At 34.6% G+C, this 14,133-nt stretch overlaps 3 protein-coding genes across 12 annotated transcripts; 1 reads left to right on the plus strand and 2 right to left on the minus strand.

The window, feature by feature from the left end:
* Window positions 1-1,296: 1,296 nt before the first annotated feature.
* On the plus strand, window positions 1,297-4,859 carry LOC107434884 (calcium-dependent protein kinase 26). 2 transcript variants are annotated; one of them, XM_016046390.4, is made up of 5 exons: window positions 1,297-1,496; window positions 1,923-2,744; window positions 2,861-3,157; window positions 3,584-4,000; window positions 4,177-4,859. In XM_016046390.4, exons 2-5 carry the CDS (start codon window positions 2,156-2,158, stop codon window positions 4,434-4,436), a joined length of 1,563 nt encoding a protein of 520 aa, XP_015901876.3. In that variant the 5' UTR covers window positions 1,297-1,496; window positions 1,923-2,155; the 3' UTR covers window positions 4,437-4,859. The 2 variants fall into 2 exon arrangements, with proteins under 2 accessions (XP_015901876.3, XP_015901878.3); XM_016046392.4 differs by having other exon boundaries at window positions 1,299-1,455.
* A 944-nt stretch (window positions 4,860-5,803) lies between these two features.
* On the minus strand, window positions 5,804-8,620 carry LOC107409286 (uncharacterized). Of its 8 annotated transcripts, none has more exons than XR_009639462.1 (5): window positions 8,395-8,606; window positions 7,011-7,099; window positions 6,288-6,862; window positions 6,044-6,141; window positions 5,804-5,851 (listed from the first exon to the last, which is right to left on the minus strand). XR_009639462.1 is itself a non-coding variant. In XM_060818562.1 (5 exons), the coding sequence occupies exons 1-4, from the start codon at window positions 8,400-8,402 to the stop codon at window positions 6,053-6,055; spliced, it is 801 nt and encodes a 266-aa protein (XP_060674545.1). In that variant the 5' UTR covers window positions 8,403-8,606; the 3' UTR covers window positions 5,836-5,851; window positions 6,044-6,052. The 8 variants fall into 8 exon arrangements, 7 of the variants coding, with proteins under 7 accessions (XP_060674541.1, XP_060674545.1, XP_060674542.1 ...); XM_060818562.1 differs by having other exon boundaries at window positions 5,836-5,851; window positions 6,248-6,862; XM_060818558.1 differs by having other exon boundaries at window positions 5,820-5,851; window positions 6,044-6,862.
* Window positions 8,621-8,748: 128 nt separating this feature from the next.
* On the minus strand, window positions 8,749-10,958 carry LOC107434882 (probable ribosome biogenesis protein RLP24). Of its 2 annotated transcripts, none has more exons than XM_016046387.4 (5): window positions 10,830-10,958; window positions 10,125-10,218; window positions 9,503-9,616; window positions 9,242-9,378; window positions 8,749-9,148 (listed from the first exon to the last, which is right to left on the minus strand). In XM_016046387.4, the coding sequence occupies exons 2-5, from the start codon at window positions 10,203-10,205 to the stop codon at window positions 8,980-8,982; spliced, it is 501 nt and encodes a 166-aa protein (XP_015901873.2). In that variant the 5' UTR covers window positions 10,206-10,218; window positions 10,830-10,958; the 3' UTR covers window positions 8,749-8,979. The 2 variants fall into 2 exon arrangements, with proteins under 2 accessions (XP_015901873.2, XP_060674548.1); XM_060818565.1 differs by lacking the exon at window positions 10,830-10,958 and adding an exon at window positions 10,500-10,523.
* Window positions 10,959-14,133: the final 3,175 nt, after the last annotated feature.

The following is a 14,133-nucleotide window of genomic DNA, read 5'->3' on the forward strand; positions in this document are numbered from 1 at the left end:
TTTAATTACAATTTCTATGAAAAATTTTTCACGTAAGATTTAAATCATGAACTTGAAGATGTATTCTCAATGCTTGTTAATAGGCCGAGCCTACAAGTGCTTCTTTGGAGGAGGGTTACTAGATCAAATTTTTCTAAATTTTTTCATCTTTCCTTTCTAACCTACACATTCTTCTTATTTTCTATTCATACCATACCAAATAAACGTCAAGTCTTAAGTTAAGGAGAGGAAAGACAGTATTGGTGCTTCCTAAATTTAGTGTGTTTGATAGAAATAATAAGGTAATGCTTTTTTTGTTTTAAGGATAAAAAAAAGCATATTAATTTATATATCTTTTGAATTAATCACATAACTAATAGTAATAGAAATGTCCCTTGATCTAATTAAAACATAATAAATGCCCAAAATTTTTCTAATTTATTAAAAGAAGTATTTTTATAATTTTTTAAAACAAATATTTACTACTTTTCTATTTGAAATATTATTCAATTAAAATATTAAAAATAAAAATACCACAACAGAAAAAGAAAAAAAAAAAACAAAAAAAAACCTTTTACTACTAAAATACCAAATAAGCCCTTAATTATTTTCCTTGTTGAGAGAGATACCTCTGGTGTCAACTCTAACAAAACAAAAATTCTTCAACCAAAAAAATAAAATAAAAAAATAAAATAAAAGTGGAAAAAACAAAAACCTAATTGAGAATTATAAGATGTAGGTATACAGCTAATCGTACTTGGGGGATATGATATGCTGACAAGCCCCCATCTTTTCCAACCAAAATAAATTCCCTTGCCAATGGCTTTCACCAGGGGTCCACCTCATTGCACTTCCATCTCACAGCCACTAAAACCAATCCACGTGGCCACAACAATGATTATGGGTCCCACCATGAGGAAATTCTAGATTTTATAGTGACATAATTATCATACACCATCCAACAATTGGTTCACTCTGTGGGTCCCAAAAACCCAGTCACCCCAATCAATATAGCTAACCGCCTTATTCCTTTTTTTATATCCCCTTCCACTAAAATAAAATAAAATAAATAAAAATGCATAATTATTATTTGAAATTACACAAAAAATTAAATAGAAAATGCTGTGTCCAGTTGTAGTGTTATAAAAGCTGAAGCAGCTTGCCACGTGACCATGAAGGGGTAGGTATGTAATTATGATACTAACTTTTTGAGAAGTCAAATTACTAAATTGGGCTCCAGGTTGACACGTGTCGGGTATAGGTGGAGAGAGTGCATGTTTTCTGAGTTGTAGCTTGCAGATTCAATAATTGTAAGTGCTATTGAATTGTTGTTGATGGAACTAGAGAGAGAAAATAGAGAGAGAGAGAGAGAGAGAGAGCAATTTGAACAGGTGAGAAATCCAGGACAGGTTTTGGACTCTGGCGAACGTTTTTCATTTTCTGCGTAGACTTGTTCTAAAATGGCTCTCAGACCAGGTCACTCTCTCTCTCTGTGTTTTACAGAAAGACTGCAAAATGTGAGTCTTTTGGAGGGTGTATATGTGTGTGTGTGTGTGTGTTATTGAACTAGTCTTTGGCAAAAATCAGAGCTTTGAAATTTTGATGTTATGGGTTTTGTTTGAATTTTATAATGAATGTTGATTCTTTCAGTTGTATGAGTTTTGCATGTTTCTGGGTCTTGTTTCGTGCTTTGGATTTGTCTGGCTTTACTGGTCAACATAAAATTATGCTTAGTTTTTGGGATTTGTTGAGAGTTTTTCTCCGAGTTTGAACATAAATGGTTGTGAGTTTTTGCTTGTGTTTCTGAGTTTCATAGCTGATCTGAAAAGTTTGCTTGCTTTTAAATTTTTTTCAGAGTCTGTAAAGTTAAAGAAAATTAAAACCCAGAACCCTGGGATTCAAGAAAGTTATTTGAAATTTGGTAACTTTATGTTGTACTTCAGGTGATTACTATGGAACGTTGAACTTGGTATCCAAAAGGGTCATGTAGTAGTACAGCAATATTGTTCACGATGAAAGTATACTATTTGACTTTAGAGATGTATGGGGCTTATTTTTTATGATCACTATTTATAGGCTGAATGTGAGTGATGGTGATCCAAGAGCATAAGGTGTTTGGCATGTAAGTTGATATTTCTAGTAGCTCTTGGATAAATAAAATCTGTGTTAGATAGGTATGGACACAGAAAACAGTGAAATTATTAGCCAGCTTTCAACCCAGTCCTGTAATTGTTACAAAGTGGCAAACCTTGATGAAACAATTTTGGATGCAACCCAAATCTCAAATTTGAAAGATCAGTACATTCTTGGTGAGCAATTGGGATGGGGGCAGTTTGGTATCATTAGGGCGTGCTCAGATAAGTTTACGGGCGAGGTTTTGGCTTGCAAATCAATTGCCAAAGATAGATTGGTCACTCTCGATGATGTGCGTAGTGTCAAGCTTGAGATTGAAATAATGACTAGGTTATCTGGACATCCCAATGTTGTGAATCTGAAGGCAGTTTACGAGGAGGAGAATTATGTACATTTATTGATGGAATTATGTGCTGGAGGGGAGCTTTTTCACCGGCTTCAGAAGCAGGGGAGGTTCTCTGAGTATGATGCTCGGATTATTTTTAGGCATTTGATGCAAGTGGTTAAGTTTTGTCATGAGAATGGAGTTGTTCATAGAGATTTGAAGCCAGAAAACATTCTATTGGCCACAACATCCTCTTCCTCACCAATAAAGTTGGCAGACTTTGGTCTTGCTACCTACTGTAGACCTGGTACAGTTTTTATCAATGTTCGTTTTCCCCTTTGCTGTTTGACATATTAAGATCTAGGTCCCTCTACAAATTTGCAATATACTTGTATTGTGATGATCTGGTTTTGGTTTCCACAGGGCAGAAATTGCATGGCACTGTGGGAAGTCCTTTTTATATAGCACCAGAGGTACTTATGGGCGGTTATAACCAGGTTGCTGATGTGTGGAGTGCTGGAGTTATTCTTTACATACTTCTTAGTGGCATGCCCCCATTTTGGGGGAAGACTAAGTCGAGAATTTTTGATGCAGTTAGAGCTGCAGACCTACGGTTTCCTTCTGATCCTTGGGATCACATATCTGCATCTGCCAAGAACTTGATTGCTGGAATGCTTTGTGTTGATCCCTCCAAGCGGCTAACTGCTGCGCAGGTTTTAGGTAAGTCAATATGTCATTGTTGTACGGAATATAAATATGCCTTAACGTTCAGTCATGTTAATTAAAATGTATTGAAGAATTGTGCAATGCTGGCCCTGTAAAGAGCTTCATCTTTGATAAGTTGCTTTATGACACCATACTTGTGTGTTGATATGTTTTGAAGAGAGCTATTTGCATTATGGGCCCATGATTGCCATGATGCCATCTGGAATCCTTTTCCTATTCCTATGACATAAGTATATTATAATAGAACTTTAAATAGTGAGTGGTGCTAGAATTAAAGCAGTTGTTATAGTTTGATTTCTCAGATCAATAACTTAATCCTCTGGCACTTCTGTTTGTAACTTGTTTTAACCTTCTAATCCAAGCTTTATAAACTGAAAAATATTCCAAGTTTTGGTTATAATATATTAGTATCCTATACAGCTCATTCATGGATGGAGGACTGCGCTCAAGTAACTCAAGAAACATACAAGCAGGATAGCCAAGTTTGCAGTGAACTAGAAGCAGGTGGAGTTTCTTTTTCTACTCCATTCATTTCCAGGACTCAGGACTATAGCTTCAGCAGTCGACCATCCACGATGGATGATGGGCAACTGTGGCAATTGCCTGTATTAACATGCAAATCATCTTTATTGTCTTTCCAAGTTGATGATGACACTCCTTGCTCTGCATTTGGAGGGTTTTCTTTTAGCAGCTGCCGTGAATCAAGTGCACTGGAGTTTTCTTCCTTAGTTCCATCAATGCCAAGCTTTACCTTTTCCAATCCGGCATCTGCAACGGGGCCAGGAAGTATTTTGGGATCTAAGGCTGAAATACCATCGTTGGATGTAACTTATGCAGGTATACATTTCTTATCCTGACTCATTTGTTTAATCAAGGACTACAGTAGGGAAAATCATAGTTTTCCCTTCAAAACCATCCGGAGTCCATTTTTATGTATTTTATCTTCATCACTCGATAAATTTGTCCATCAAATCCTAAATTTATATATATATATATATATATTGGAAATGCAGATGCCATTATGGGAAAGTTACTTGTGTTGCCTGATTCATTCTCTGTTAAGCATGGTGCTGGAGGCATGGAGCGGAAAGAAATACGTAAAGGAGGGACCAGTGGGCTTAAGGTTGTTGGCATCCACAGCAAAAGGAATCACACAATTGGACTTGGTGAGCTTAATCAGCTTGATATAATTGTGACTGAATCAGTTATCCGCTGGGCATCATGTACAGATATTCCTACAGCTCCATCACTTAGATTATCACTTGTTTGCTAGAAGTTTGGATGTAAAGCATCTGTACCAGCCTCGAGGGAAAGATTATTGACACTGTTTCTGACATGACCAATAGCTAGTAACATAACTCTGAAATTGATGAAGAGGTTGGTCAATCTGAGATTCTGAGGAGCTGAGCTCGGGTGTTTAGGTGTTTTCTGCCTTGGTTTATATGGGGTGATATAGAGTGATGATGCTTTTCTGATATTCTAGGCTTTCAATGAGTTGGCGTCAGAAATTTGCTAGGATTCTGGCATCCATAATATGAGTTGGACAGAACATTCAGTGTCTGATTGTTTAAAATTTTGAATTAATGTTTTTGAGATTTAACATATATAGCTACACATGAATGCACACACATAAACATGTACATACTGATATGCTTACTTTGTATCACAAAATAAATATAGAAGAAATTTAAATTAATCTTAATTTCTACTCCTTGAATTTGTGTGAATGGAGAAGATTTTTGAGTGGCCTAAAGCTTCTTGTTTCAGCATTTTTATTGTATGGACAACTTGATATTCCAATAGCAAGATTTTGGGCTTTTTTATGTCGATATAATAAAAAAGATTCATACATTTTTTATCATGGGTAATTTTTCTCAAATCTGACATAGCATGCATTCGATCAGAGTAAAATTATAACCAGGTTGTTAAACATTGAGATCTCACCTGAAAAGCCAACTAAGAAACTTCAGCCAAAATATGATTAGCATTGATCAGGTTGGACTGGTAATGACCAAAAAACAGAAACAGACAAAACAAAAATTGAGTTTGGGTTCGCACGGTGGAAATTTTGCTTGTCATTGTCCCTGATATCTGCCTTATTTGTTGTTTCACATCGTCAGGCTAATTATAATAGACATTGAGCCAAATTGTGGCTTTACTGGCTCTGCTTTGACCTTGAATCCCGGAGCTTTTTTAATTAAAAGAAAAATGATTGGTAGGTTGGCTCTTGTTATAAAATGGGCACCTCACCGAACCGGCAGAAAAATAATAATAAATAAATAAAACCTGTAGAAATTAGCCTCTATGTTCATCAAAAGCCAATATATTAAGCTCTCGGCTTCTCTCCCTGAAAGACCTTTAATCTAAAAATGGAAAGAAAAATCATCCTTGAAGCTTAAAATAAAGACAAAGAAAGGCAGAGAAAAAAGAGTCCGTTTAAAACTTGTTTGGGATAATTTCTGCCTCGGTTTCTTTACAGTTTTTAATTTTTTGAAAAAAAATTCTAAGAAGCTATATGTTATTGGTTTGATTTTAAACTTTATTTGAGATCTAGAAAGCTCTTTCAAAAAACTATTTCAACATTCCTAAAAGTTAAAAACAACGTTTTGAAAGTCATGCCAAATAAATAACAGTTCAAAAAAGTTATATTAAACAGGAACTCAAAACATTATCAATCAAATTGGGAACCTACAATTTTACAAATTGCATATCACTAATGACAACTCAATTTTCGCTACAAAAAGTATGCATATTTTCTTGTAACCAGATCTAAGACCGACTCTTTTTCTTTTCTTACTACTTTTCTTTGTACACCAAGTATTGAAAAAATAAATAAATAAATAAAATACAAATCAACAATGGATCAGTCAGGACTCTTACAGGCACAGATCAGCAAGGAAAACTCAGCCCTCTCATGCCCTTTCCTCTCGAGAATCTTCTCTTCCAACCATAACCTGCTATGCAACCCGCTTCTTGTCCTAAACATGAAAATAGCATACCCACCAATAGTTGGATTGAAAAACCAGTCATGGACATCCCACATCATATCCACCAATAAACCATCTAAAAATATTGCGTGGTTACCTCTGAAATTCCATCTTAATCTCTCAACTTGAAATATTACCTTCTGATCAATGAAAACACAAAATACAGAGCTCTTATATCCTTCATATTCTCTCCCACACTTGATCACAATTTCATGTTCTGTTCCTGTATCACAGAATTTTGCCTTGGTTGAATAAACAGCATTACCTGAATACTGCTCACTTCGAGAAACAAGTAAAAATTTTGCCTTTTGAATTCCTGTTTTCATTTTCTTCATTTCAAATATTTCATCATCATCCTTGTCACCTAAAAGCAGACCAAGTTCTGAGTCAACAAATACGACGAAATAAAACCCATTGATTGGCTCTGGTCCTTTATCATACATAGCAGTAGAAATATCCCAGAAAACTTCAATCTTGAAATTGCAAAACTGGAATGCTTTGTTGCCTTTTTTCTTTTCCAGTGACTTAAATCTGGAAATTAGCTTGGATTGAGAGGAGGGTTTCTCACTGATATTGATGTTGAGGCTTTTTTGCCATGTCAGCATGATCAGGAGCTGCCTTGAAGTGGAGAGCTCGGCTTTGTAAATGCATGTGACTTCATTTGGGATTGAAGGTTTCAGTTTTGAAGTGAGATAGGATTGGTTTGAGGGCCCTGAACAATAAGAATCTGATATCTCAATCGCATGTTCACTGTAACAAGTTGCTATGCTCCTCATATCGGAGAAAACCACTACAAATAAAGGAAAACAAAGAGAGAGAGAGAGAGAGAGAGAGAGAGAGATGGTGTTTCTCTTTCTTGCCTAAACTAGAGTAAATGGAGAGGCTGAAGATTACAACGGCAGGCGTATTTCTCTTTTCTGTGGTTTTCTTGCGTGTGGATTTGTCTCTTCTATCACACAATATAATGCAGAAGAAAAATTAGCGAAGACAAATCCAGGAAGAAAGTAAAAGCACATGTTACTTGGTCAGACCGCTAACCTTGATATATAATATTTCTTCTATGAAAATTGAAAGAGATAGAAGAACTCCTTTCTTGTGCAAGTTCATAGAAATTCAGTAAATAAATGGGCATAAACTAAGGCCTGACATGGAACTAGTTGTACTCCTAATATAAAAATGTAATCTAGTTTCGTGAATGATTTTCTTTAAGAGAAGTAGTGATAATAATAATAATAATAATAATAATAATAATAATAATAATAATAACAACAACAACTAAATAAATAAATAAAATTAGAAGCATTGATGTTAGAGTAGTGGATGATGGATTAAAGCTGACTTGGGATGGTATTAGATAATAGGGTTGAGAAAGTGTTGGTGATCATGATAAATGCTTGATAGGGATAGTCCTCATCAATAAGTCCAACAAATAAAAAAAAAAAGAAAAAAAAAAAAAGAAGAAGAAAAGAACAGCCTTTAGATTCAACGTTGTTTGGTCAAATATCTATCTACATCTACAAGATGCAAAACCAGATGGCTAAACTTCCATTCCAATTACATAAAAATAAAACTTACAGTTTGATTTATGAAGCTAAAGTTTCCATTTTGAGAACGAAAAAATGACAAACATATTAACAGCCAAATATAAGCTTTTTATCATTTCCCCTGCTGGGAAGCCAAAATGATAGTACTTGGGGTAGTTGGCAAGAAGTTGGTAACTGACTTGGATTCCAATTTGTAAGGGCAGTCTCGGGATCCATCTGACAACAACTACCGGATAAAGAACTCTGAGATTTTGTCAACCTCAACTTGTCTAACCAACAAATAAGCTACTGACAACGAAAAGTAGCAGGTTGTAAAATATCCATAAAATATAAAATATTATATGACATATAAATTGATTTTTAGAAGAAATCCTCCAAAGCATTTTCACCGGTGAATGGGGATCGTAGGAGCAAAGCAAGTGGCATAAGCTATATGTAGAATAGACTATCTGTTTTCCATCTCAGAATTCATAAGATGCGCTTATCCCCTTAAAATTTAGAATAAGAATGAATAGCTGTTCAATAACCAAGCAAACCAGAGTTCACTCAGATAAGGCAAAAGATATAGCTGCTGTGATTAACTTAGGCCTTGGCTTAACTAAAGAAGAAAAAGTAGGAAACGAGAACCCATCATTGTTTAAGCTGCTCTTCAACCGTCTCCATTGACCATATACATATAGAGACAGAGGAGAAATAATACCGCCCCATTAGTAGCAGTGAAGGGTAGAAGCATCAAGAATAAACAATCAAGTCCAGTCCATGTACGACAAGCTCCGGCTACCCCGTGTTCTTCATAGAACTGGGAAGGTATAAAAACAATGGATGTCAAAGGAGTTCATATTAAGGAAATGATATAGTAATGCGATTCACTTCTTCCTTGTTCCCTGACAATTCGTCATTACATTGGTGAAGTTGGAGTGTTTTGGAGTGATCTCCTAGCAATAAAGGGGCAGACCCAAATTATAATCCACATTGAATGAAAATGACACTGCGCAAATGCATGCAAAACCTTTCATACGGGATTCAAGAAAGTGTTTCCTTCAAATACTGTCAATTTATAAAATTCAAATTATATATAAATTCAACACTTCAAAATCATTACACAAGGATTCTTCTTCACTATCTATCGTTAAAAACAAAGACAAATCTCTAATAGTAATCAAAATCTCCAAAACTTTTGCTTTTGTTTTCACAAATAAGGCATTTCTTGATGAAGGAACAAATACGAGCAGCTAAAATATTTAGATGATTACGAAAAGACTGGAGCAACAGGAAGATTAATGACTCATTCTTCCATAAGTTGAACCTCTGGCTGCTTCTGTGAGACCTTGACTTTGATTGGAAGAGTGAGAGATGGGTCTTCTTTGAGAAGAGCTGGGGCTTTAACCAGGCTGATATTCTGTTCCAATTCCTTCTGTGCCTCTCGGAGTTCCTTGGCTTTCTTCCCCGTCATCCTGAAAAAGATTTCCCATTTACATGTCAAATGATACTCTAGACCCTCGTTCTGCTTTTCTACAACTAACGAAAAGCTAAAACAAAAATGGTACCTGCGCTCAATGTATTTGGCCTCCCTAGTGGCTCTGACTTTATCAATCTTCTTAATAGCCTTCAGAGTGTTCTCCGTAAGATTCCTATCATATCTCTCCGGCCTATTACGCTTCCTTTCAAATTCAAAGGTTGAATCCTGGAAAATAGACAAGAAAAAGAAGCTTGAAAAACCACCCAAATCTTTATCGTCATGACTATTGAATCTATCTATCCAATCCAATAATGATCACAGATTAATATAATGAAAATGAGTATTAAACCTGAGTCATATCCTTTCCGTGCAACCGCCTGTATGCTTTAGTCCATTTTACTTTACGAGGATTCCTCTTCATCTTGAAGTTCTTGTGGCATTTAGATCTGCAAAACCGAAAAATCTGCACAGAGATGCACCTGTCAAGACTCAGTATCAAGATGCACTACAAATGCAAAAATTAATATATATGGCAATAGATGAAGAGCTACAAAATGGACCAATACCATTCACGAGGCATCCAACCCAGCTTTAATGGTAAAAAAAAAAAAAAAAAAAAAAAAAAAAGATTTGATCGAATGCATTGGCTTAACATTTTCAAAGATAAAATACGGATTACACTTTCAACATCCATAAACCATCACAGTTATAGCACATATGACAAATTCCCACTAGCTTCAAACATATATACGGAAATATAAAAATAAATAAATAAAAAAGCAGAGAACGTTCAAAAGCAATCAGCAGCAACCCCTCACACCTACACACACAAGATACCATGACTAGAAAACCTAATATAAAAAACACATATGCCATATCAAAACAAAGACAAGTCAACACACTACGTCTTATAGAAGGCGTTCAATTAAATTTAAGGACCAAGAAATCCATAAACAAAACAAAAACAGCACCTTGGCATCATTGCGGACAAACTGAACACCATGCCCTGGATATACAGTAGATGAACAGAACCAACACTTCTCTAACCTCATCTTATTTGATTTCCTGCAGAAAAACAGACAAGAGAAAGAAAAAAAATTAATATTAGATGTCCTTATTAGCTGCGTTGGATTGTGGTTTCCTGAAACCCAGTTTTTCAGTTCCCAGGTATCTCATTCAAATAATATTTTATAGATTATGGGCAAAGGAAGAAATCAAAGATTTCTCATTCCTTAAAAAATGATTGAAAACAGAACTGAAAGTGAAACCCATTGTTGGGACAAAATTTTTCATTCAAAAATAAAAATCAGCAATATAATCGATTCAAATAAAAACTTAGAACTTACTTGGAAGAGAATACTCAGAACACAAAATTCAAAGAATGAGAGTTCAAGAATCTATAATATCAAACTCAATGCATAACAATAAAGAGATGAACTTTCAAATTAATAAACAAAGAGACTAGGAAAATACTAAATAAATTGGCAAAACAAAGGAAAAAAAACATAAAATCCATTAATTAAAATTCAAAGCAACGACCTGAAAAAGCCCAAATTTAGGAAAATATCACCAAGAAACTTTGAAATCAGAGGCCAAAAAATTAAAAATAAAAAATAAAAAATAAAACACAAATAAGAGAGAGAGAGAGAGAGAGAGAGAGAGAGAGTAGGGTTTACCAGAGGCTGAAGCCAAGCTTCCGAGAGAGAGAGAGAGAGATTAGAGATGGAGCGGCGGCTGATGAATGGGATTGAGAAAGCTTTCAGACCAAAAGGATTTGTTTTAGTGTGGGAGGGAGCACAGGTGGTCGGTGATCCCTTCTCTATAAGGCCAATATATAATTGACACGTTTATTAGTTTTCATATTTTTATTTAAAATAATTACATTTTAATATTGATGAAACCACCACCTTCCTCCACAAATTCCCTTTATTTAAATTTTAATAAGTGTTAAAAAATTTAATTAACTGAATCAACCATATTAAAATATAAAAAAATAATTGTATTGAGAAGAAAATATTTAATTGGGAAAAAATATTTTTAGGTGTTAAATATTGAAAAAAAATTAAATGGAGAAATTTTTACTCGACAAAATAAGTAAAAAATATATATATATATATATTCCACACATTTAACTGGGGAAAAGTTTTTAATGAAAGGAAATTGTAAGCGGAAAAATGGAGAAAAAAATATATATTTGTATTTTGTAATACTTGACTAATTTATTAAAAGAATAATAATTATCTCTTAAAATAAAAAGTTTATAAAATTTTTAGTTTCTTTCCAAAGTTTATAATATTTTTTCATACTAAAATTTTGGGGAAAAAAAAAAACTTAAAATTTTATAAACTTATTTAAGTGAGTACTATTATTCTTTTAAAAAAATTAGTAAAATGTTAAAAAAATACAAGTATAATTTTCAAAAATGAAAATAGTAACATGTACATATTATATGGATTCAAAATAAAATAACAAAACATAAAGATCTATATATAAATATATATAAGAGTAGTCTATTGATTTTTATAAAATAATGTCAATTTTTTTGGGAAAAGTAAAATTTTTATAAAAAATACATATTTAATAAAAAAATGCATATGTGTTGTTTAGGTGATTAAATGGTGAGTTTTTATATTTTATTTTGCTTTTTTGTTTTTTTCTAGTTTACTAATCTATTTTATTGAATTTAATTGGAAAAATGGAAAAAGAAAAGCAAAAAAAAGCAGGATATTTAAGTGTAATTTTGGATAATTTATGTTAATTTTTAAGGTTAACATGCACTTTACTACCCCTTATTTTCACCTTGATTTTACTTAGTTTTTTAATTTTATATTTAATACTTTCTATAATCAATTCCATGAAAACCACACAAAAACTATACAAATCATGTCATGTGCTACTCCAATGATCACTTATTTTATTTTATTTTTTAACTTTATCAAAATTTTCAAAAATATTTTGAGGGAAAAAAATAAAATTCCATGTGTCACCTTATCAAATGAGGTCTTCATTAAACTCATGCTTTCCTCTAGTATCCTATCCCCTAGCCTTGACTATGCGTTCTCTGCCTTCTTTTTTTTATTTTGGCTTGAAAGGGTTGTTCTAAAAGGAGGAGAGTAAAAACACAAAAACCCAAATCCGGAAGTAGCAAATAAGCCACTGTCCTGATTTGCAACCTCAGAAAATGTTCATAATACAAAAGATGAGAAACGCCACCTAACTGACAATTCTAAAAGCACCGTCTAGTTACTAAATGAGCTAACTTATTATTATTTTTTGGGATCCAAGTAAAGAAGATGGAGTCAAAAGCAGAACGAAGATCTTGGATTTTGTTTATAAATCCGGAGGTAGACCAGTGAGAGTAACACGAGAGAGGATCATTGAGGCTGTGGATGAGAATTTTAGAATCACTTTCGCAGTAGATATTACGAAACCCGTGCTCAGCTTCCACCTGAAGAGCTGAGAGAATGGCAAGAGCTTCTGCTGCTTCAGGGATTCCAACGTTAAATTTAAGAGACTTGACGTTGATAACTCTTCCCTCATGGTCCCTCATCACCACTCCAATACCCGCAACCCCATTTTTAACAGAAGCATCGCAGTTAATTTTGATAAAACCATGTGGTGGCCGGTTCCACGTAGCATGTATACCCATCATTAGGGTGGAATTGAAAATTGGCACTGGATTCTCTTGTGCTCTGTGAACCTGGCATATAAAGATCTTACTTCCTCCTCGAGTAGGGTTCTGCGACCTTCAAAAATAAGGCTATTTCGAAGCTTCTAGAGGGAGACAAAGATAAGCATAGAAAAGAGGAAAAAGGAGCTTTCGTCTTCGGGGATAACTGGCAAAGTACCACACGGATGGGATAAGAGATTCAGGTAGTTTTCTAAGTTGTCGAGCTGATGGTGCTCCCATTTTATGCTCCAAGGTGAGGCCAATCATAGGGCCCTAGCAGCGCTACAGTGTAAGAATAAATGGACTTCATCTTCTTCGCGCTCACAACCATGCGGACACCTAGATTTATCTATCTCCCAGTGACAAAACCTTAGATTTGAGAGTATCGGAAGACCCTTACAGGCCAACTTCCATATAAAGAACTTTAATCTGTCATGAATCTTGCTTTTCCATAGATAGTTCCACCAAGTCGAGCCTTCTTCATCGATCGGGTTGATGAATTTATATGTCGATTTAACTTGGAACTGACCAGAGTGAGTGCCGCTCCACACTAAATATTCGCCACAGAATCTCCATCAAGTAATCGCTCCAGTAGCACCCTATTCCAGCTTTCATCAGATAAAAGGAGTGAGTCAACCATTTCAACCTCTTCCCACCCTGAATAGGATACCCTTAGCCAGCATTGGTCGTATGCTCAGCAAGCCTTTCCAGTACCAGGAATCAGAGTTTCTTCCCTCTGCCTTCATGAAGGTGCTTGTAGGAAAGTACTTGGCTTTAAGGGCCTTCACCCAAGCTAAGTCCACATTGGTCTCAAGCAACCAGCCAACTTTGCATAGTAAGGTACATTAACGTCTTCCATCCTTCGAACCCCCAATCCTCCGAGCTGTTTTGGTATGCACACTTTAGACCATGATACCGGAGTGTGGCCATTTCTTGACATATGGTTGAGTTTCCAGAGAAAGCTTCTAGCCAACTTATCAATTTCCCTGCACCTAACTCAGAGGGAGCTTGCAAGAGGACATAGTGTAAATGGGAATGCTTGTGATTACGGACTTCACCAAGACCAATCTGCCTAACTGAGAGAGGAGATTGGCTTTCCACACTACAACATATCTAGGATTTTATAACATATAATTATAGCATATTTGAATAATGTTGTTGATAATATAAAATAATAGTATTTTTACTTAGATTAGAATGAATTAGATAAGATTTTACTTTTTAATAGCATTTTTTAATATTTAACAGCATTATCAAAAATTAATAAATAAATAAATAAGCAAAGGATATGCACGCCTTGTAAAATACAC

The sequence above is a fragment of the Ziziphus jujuba genome, chromosome 6 (assembly GCF_031755915.1).
Source record: "Ziziphus jujuba cultivar Dongzao chromosome 6, ASM3175591v1".
Classification (NCBI taxonomy): Eukaryota; Viridiplantae; Streptophyta; class Magnoliopsida; order Rosales; family Rhamnaceae; genus Ziziphus; species Ziziphus jujuba.

Excerpts from the sequence above, each read along its gene's own strand:
- LOC107434884 (XM_016046390.4), top strand. The coding sequence starts at position 2,156 with ATGGACACAGAAAACAGTGAAATTATTAGCCAGCTTTCAACCCAGTCC. Across the intron at positions 2,745-2,860 it reads TGCTACCTACTGTAGACCTG|GGCAGAAATTGCATGGCACT; the intron begins GTACAGTTTTTA and ends TGGTTTCCACAG. Across the intron at positions 3,158-3,583 it reads AACTGCTGCGCAGGTTTTAG|CTCATTCATGGATGGAGGAC; the intron begins GTAAGTCAATAT and ends TATCCTATACAG.
- LOC107409286 (XM_060818558.1), bottom strand. Across the intron at positions 6,863-7,010 it reads CTCCATTTACTCTAGTTTAG|GGCCCTCAAACCAATCCTAT; the intron begins GCAAGAAAGAGA and ends CTTATTGTTCAG.
- LOC107434882 (XM_016046387.4), bottom strand. The coding sequence starts at position 10,205 with ATGAGGTTAGAGAAGTGTTGGTTCTGTTCATCTACTGTATATCCAGGG. Across the intron at positions 9,617-10,124 it reads TTGTCCGCAATGATGCCAAG|ATTTTTCGGTTTTGCAGATC; the intron begins GTGCTGTTTTTG and ends ATCTCTGTGCAG. Across the intron at positions 9,149-9,241 it reads GCCAAATACATTGAGCGCAG|GATGACGGGGAAGAAAGCCA; the intron begins GTACCATTTTTG and ends AATCTTTTTCAG.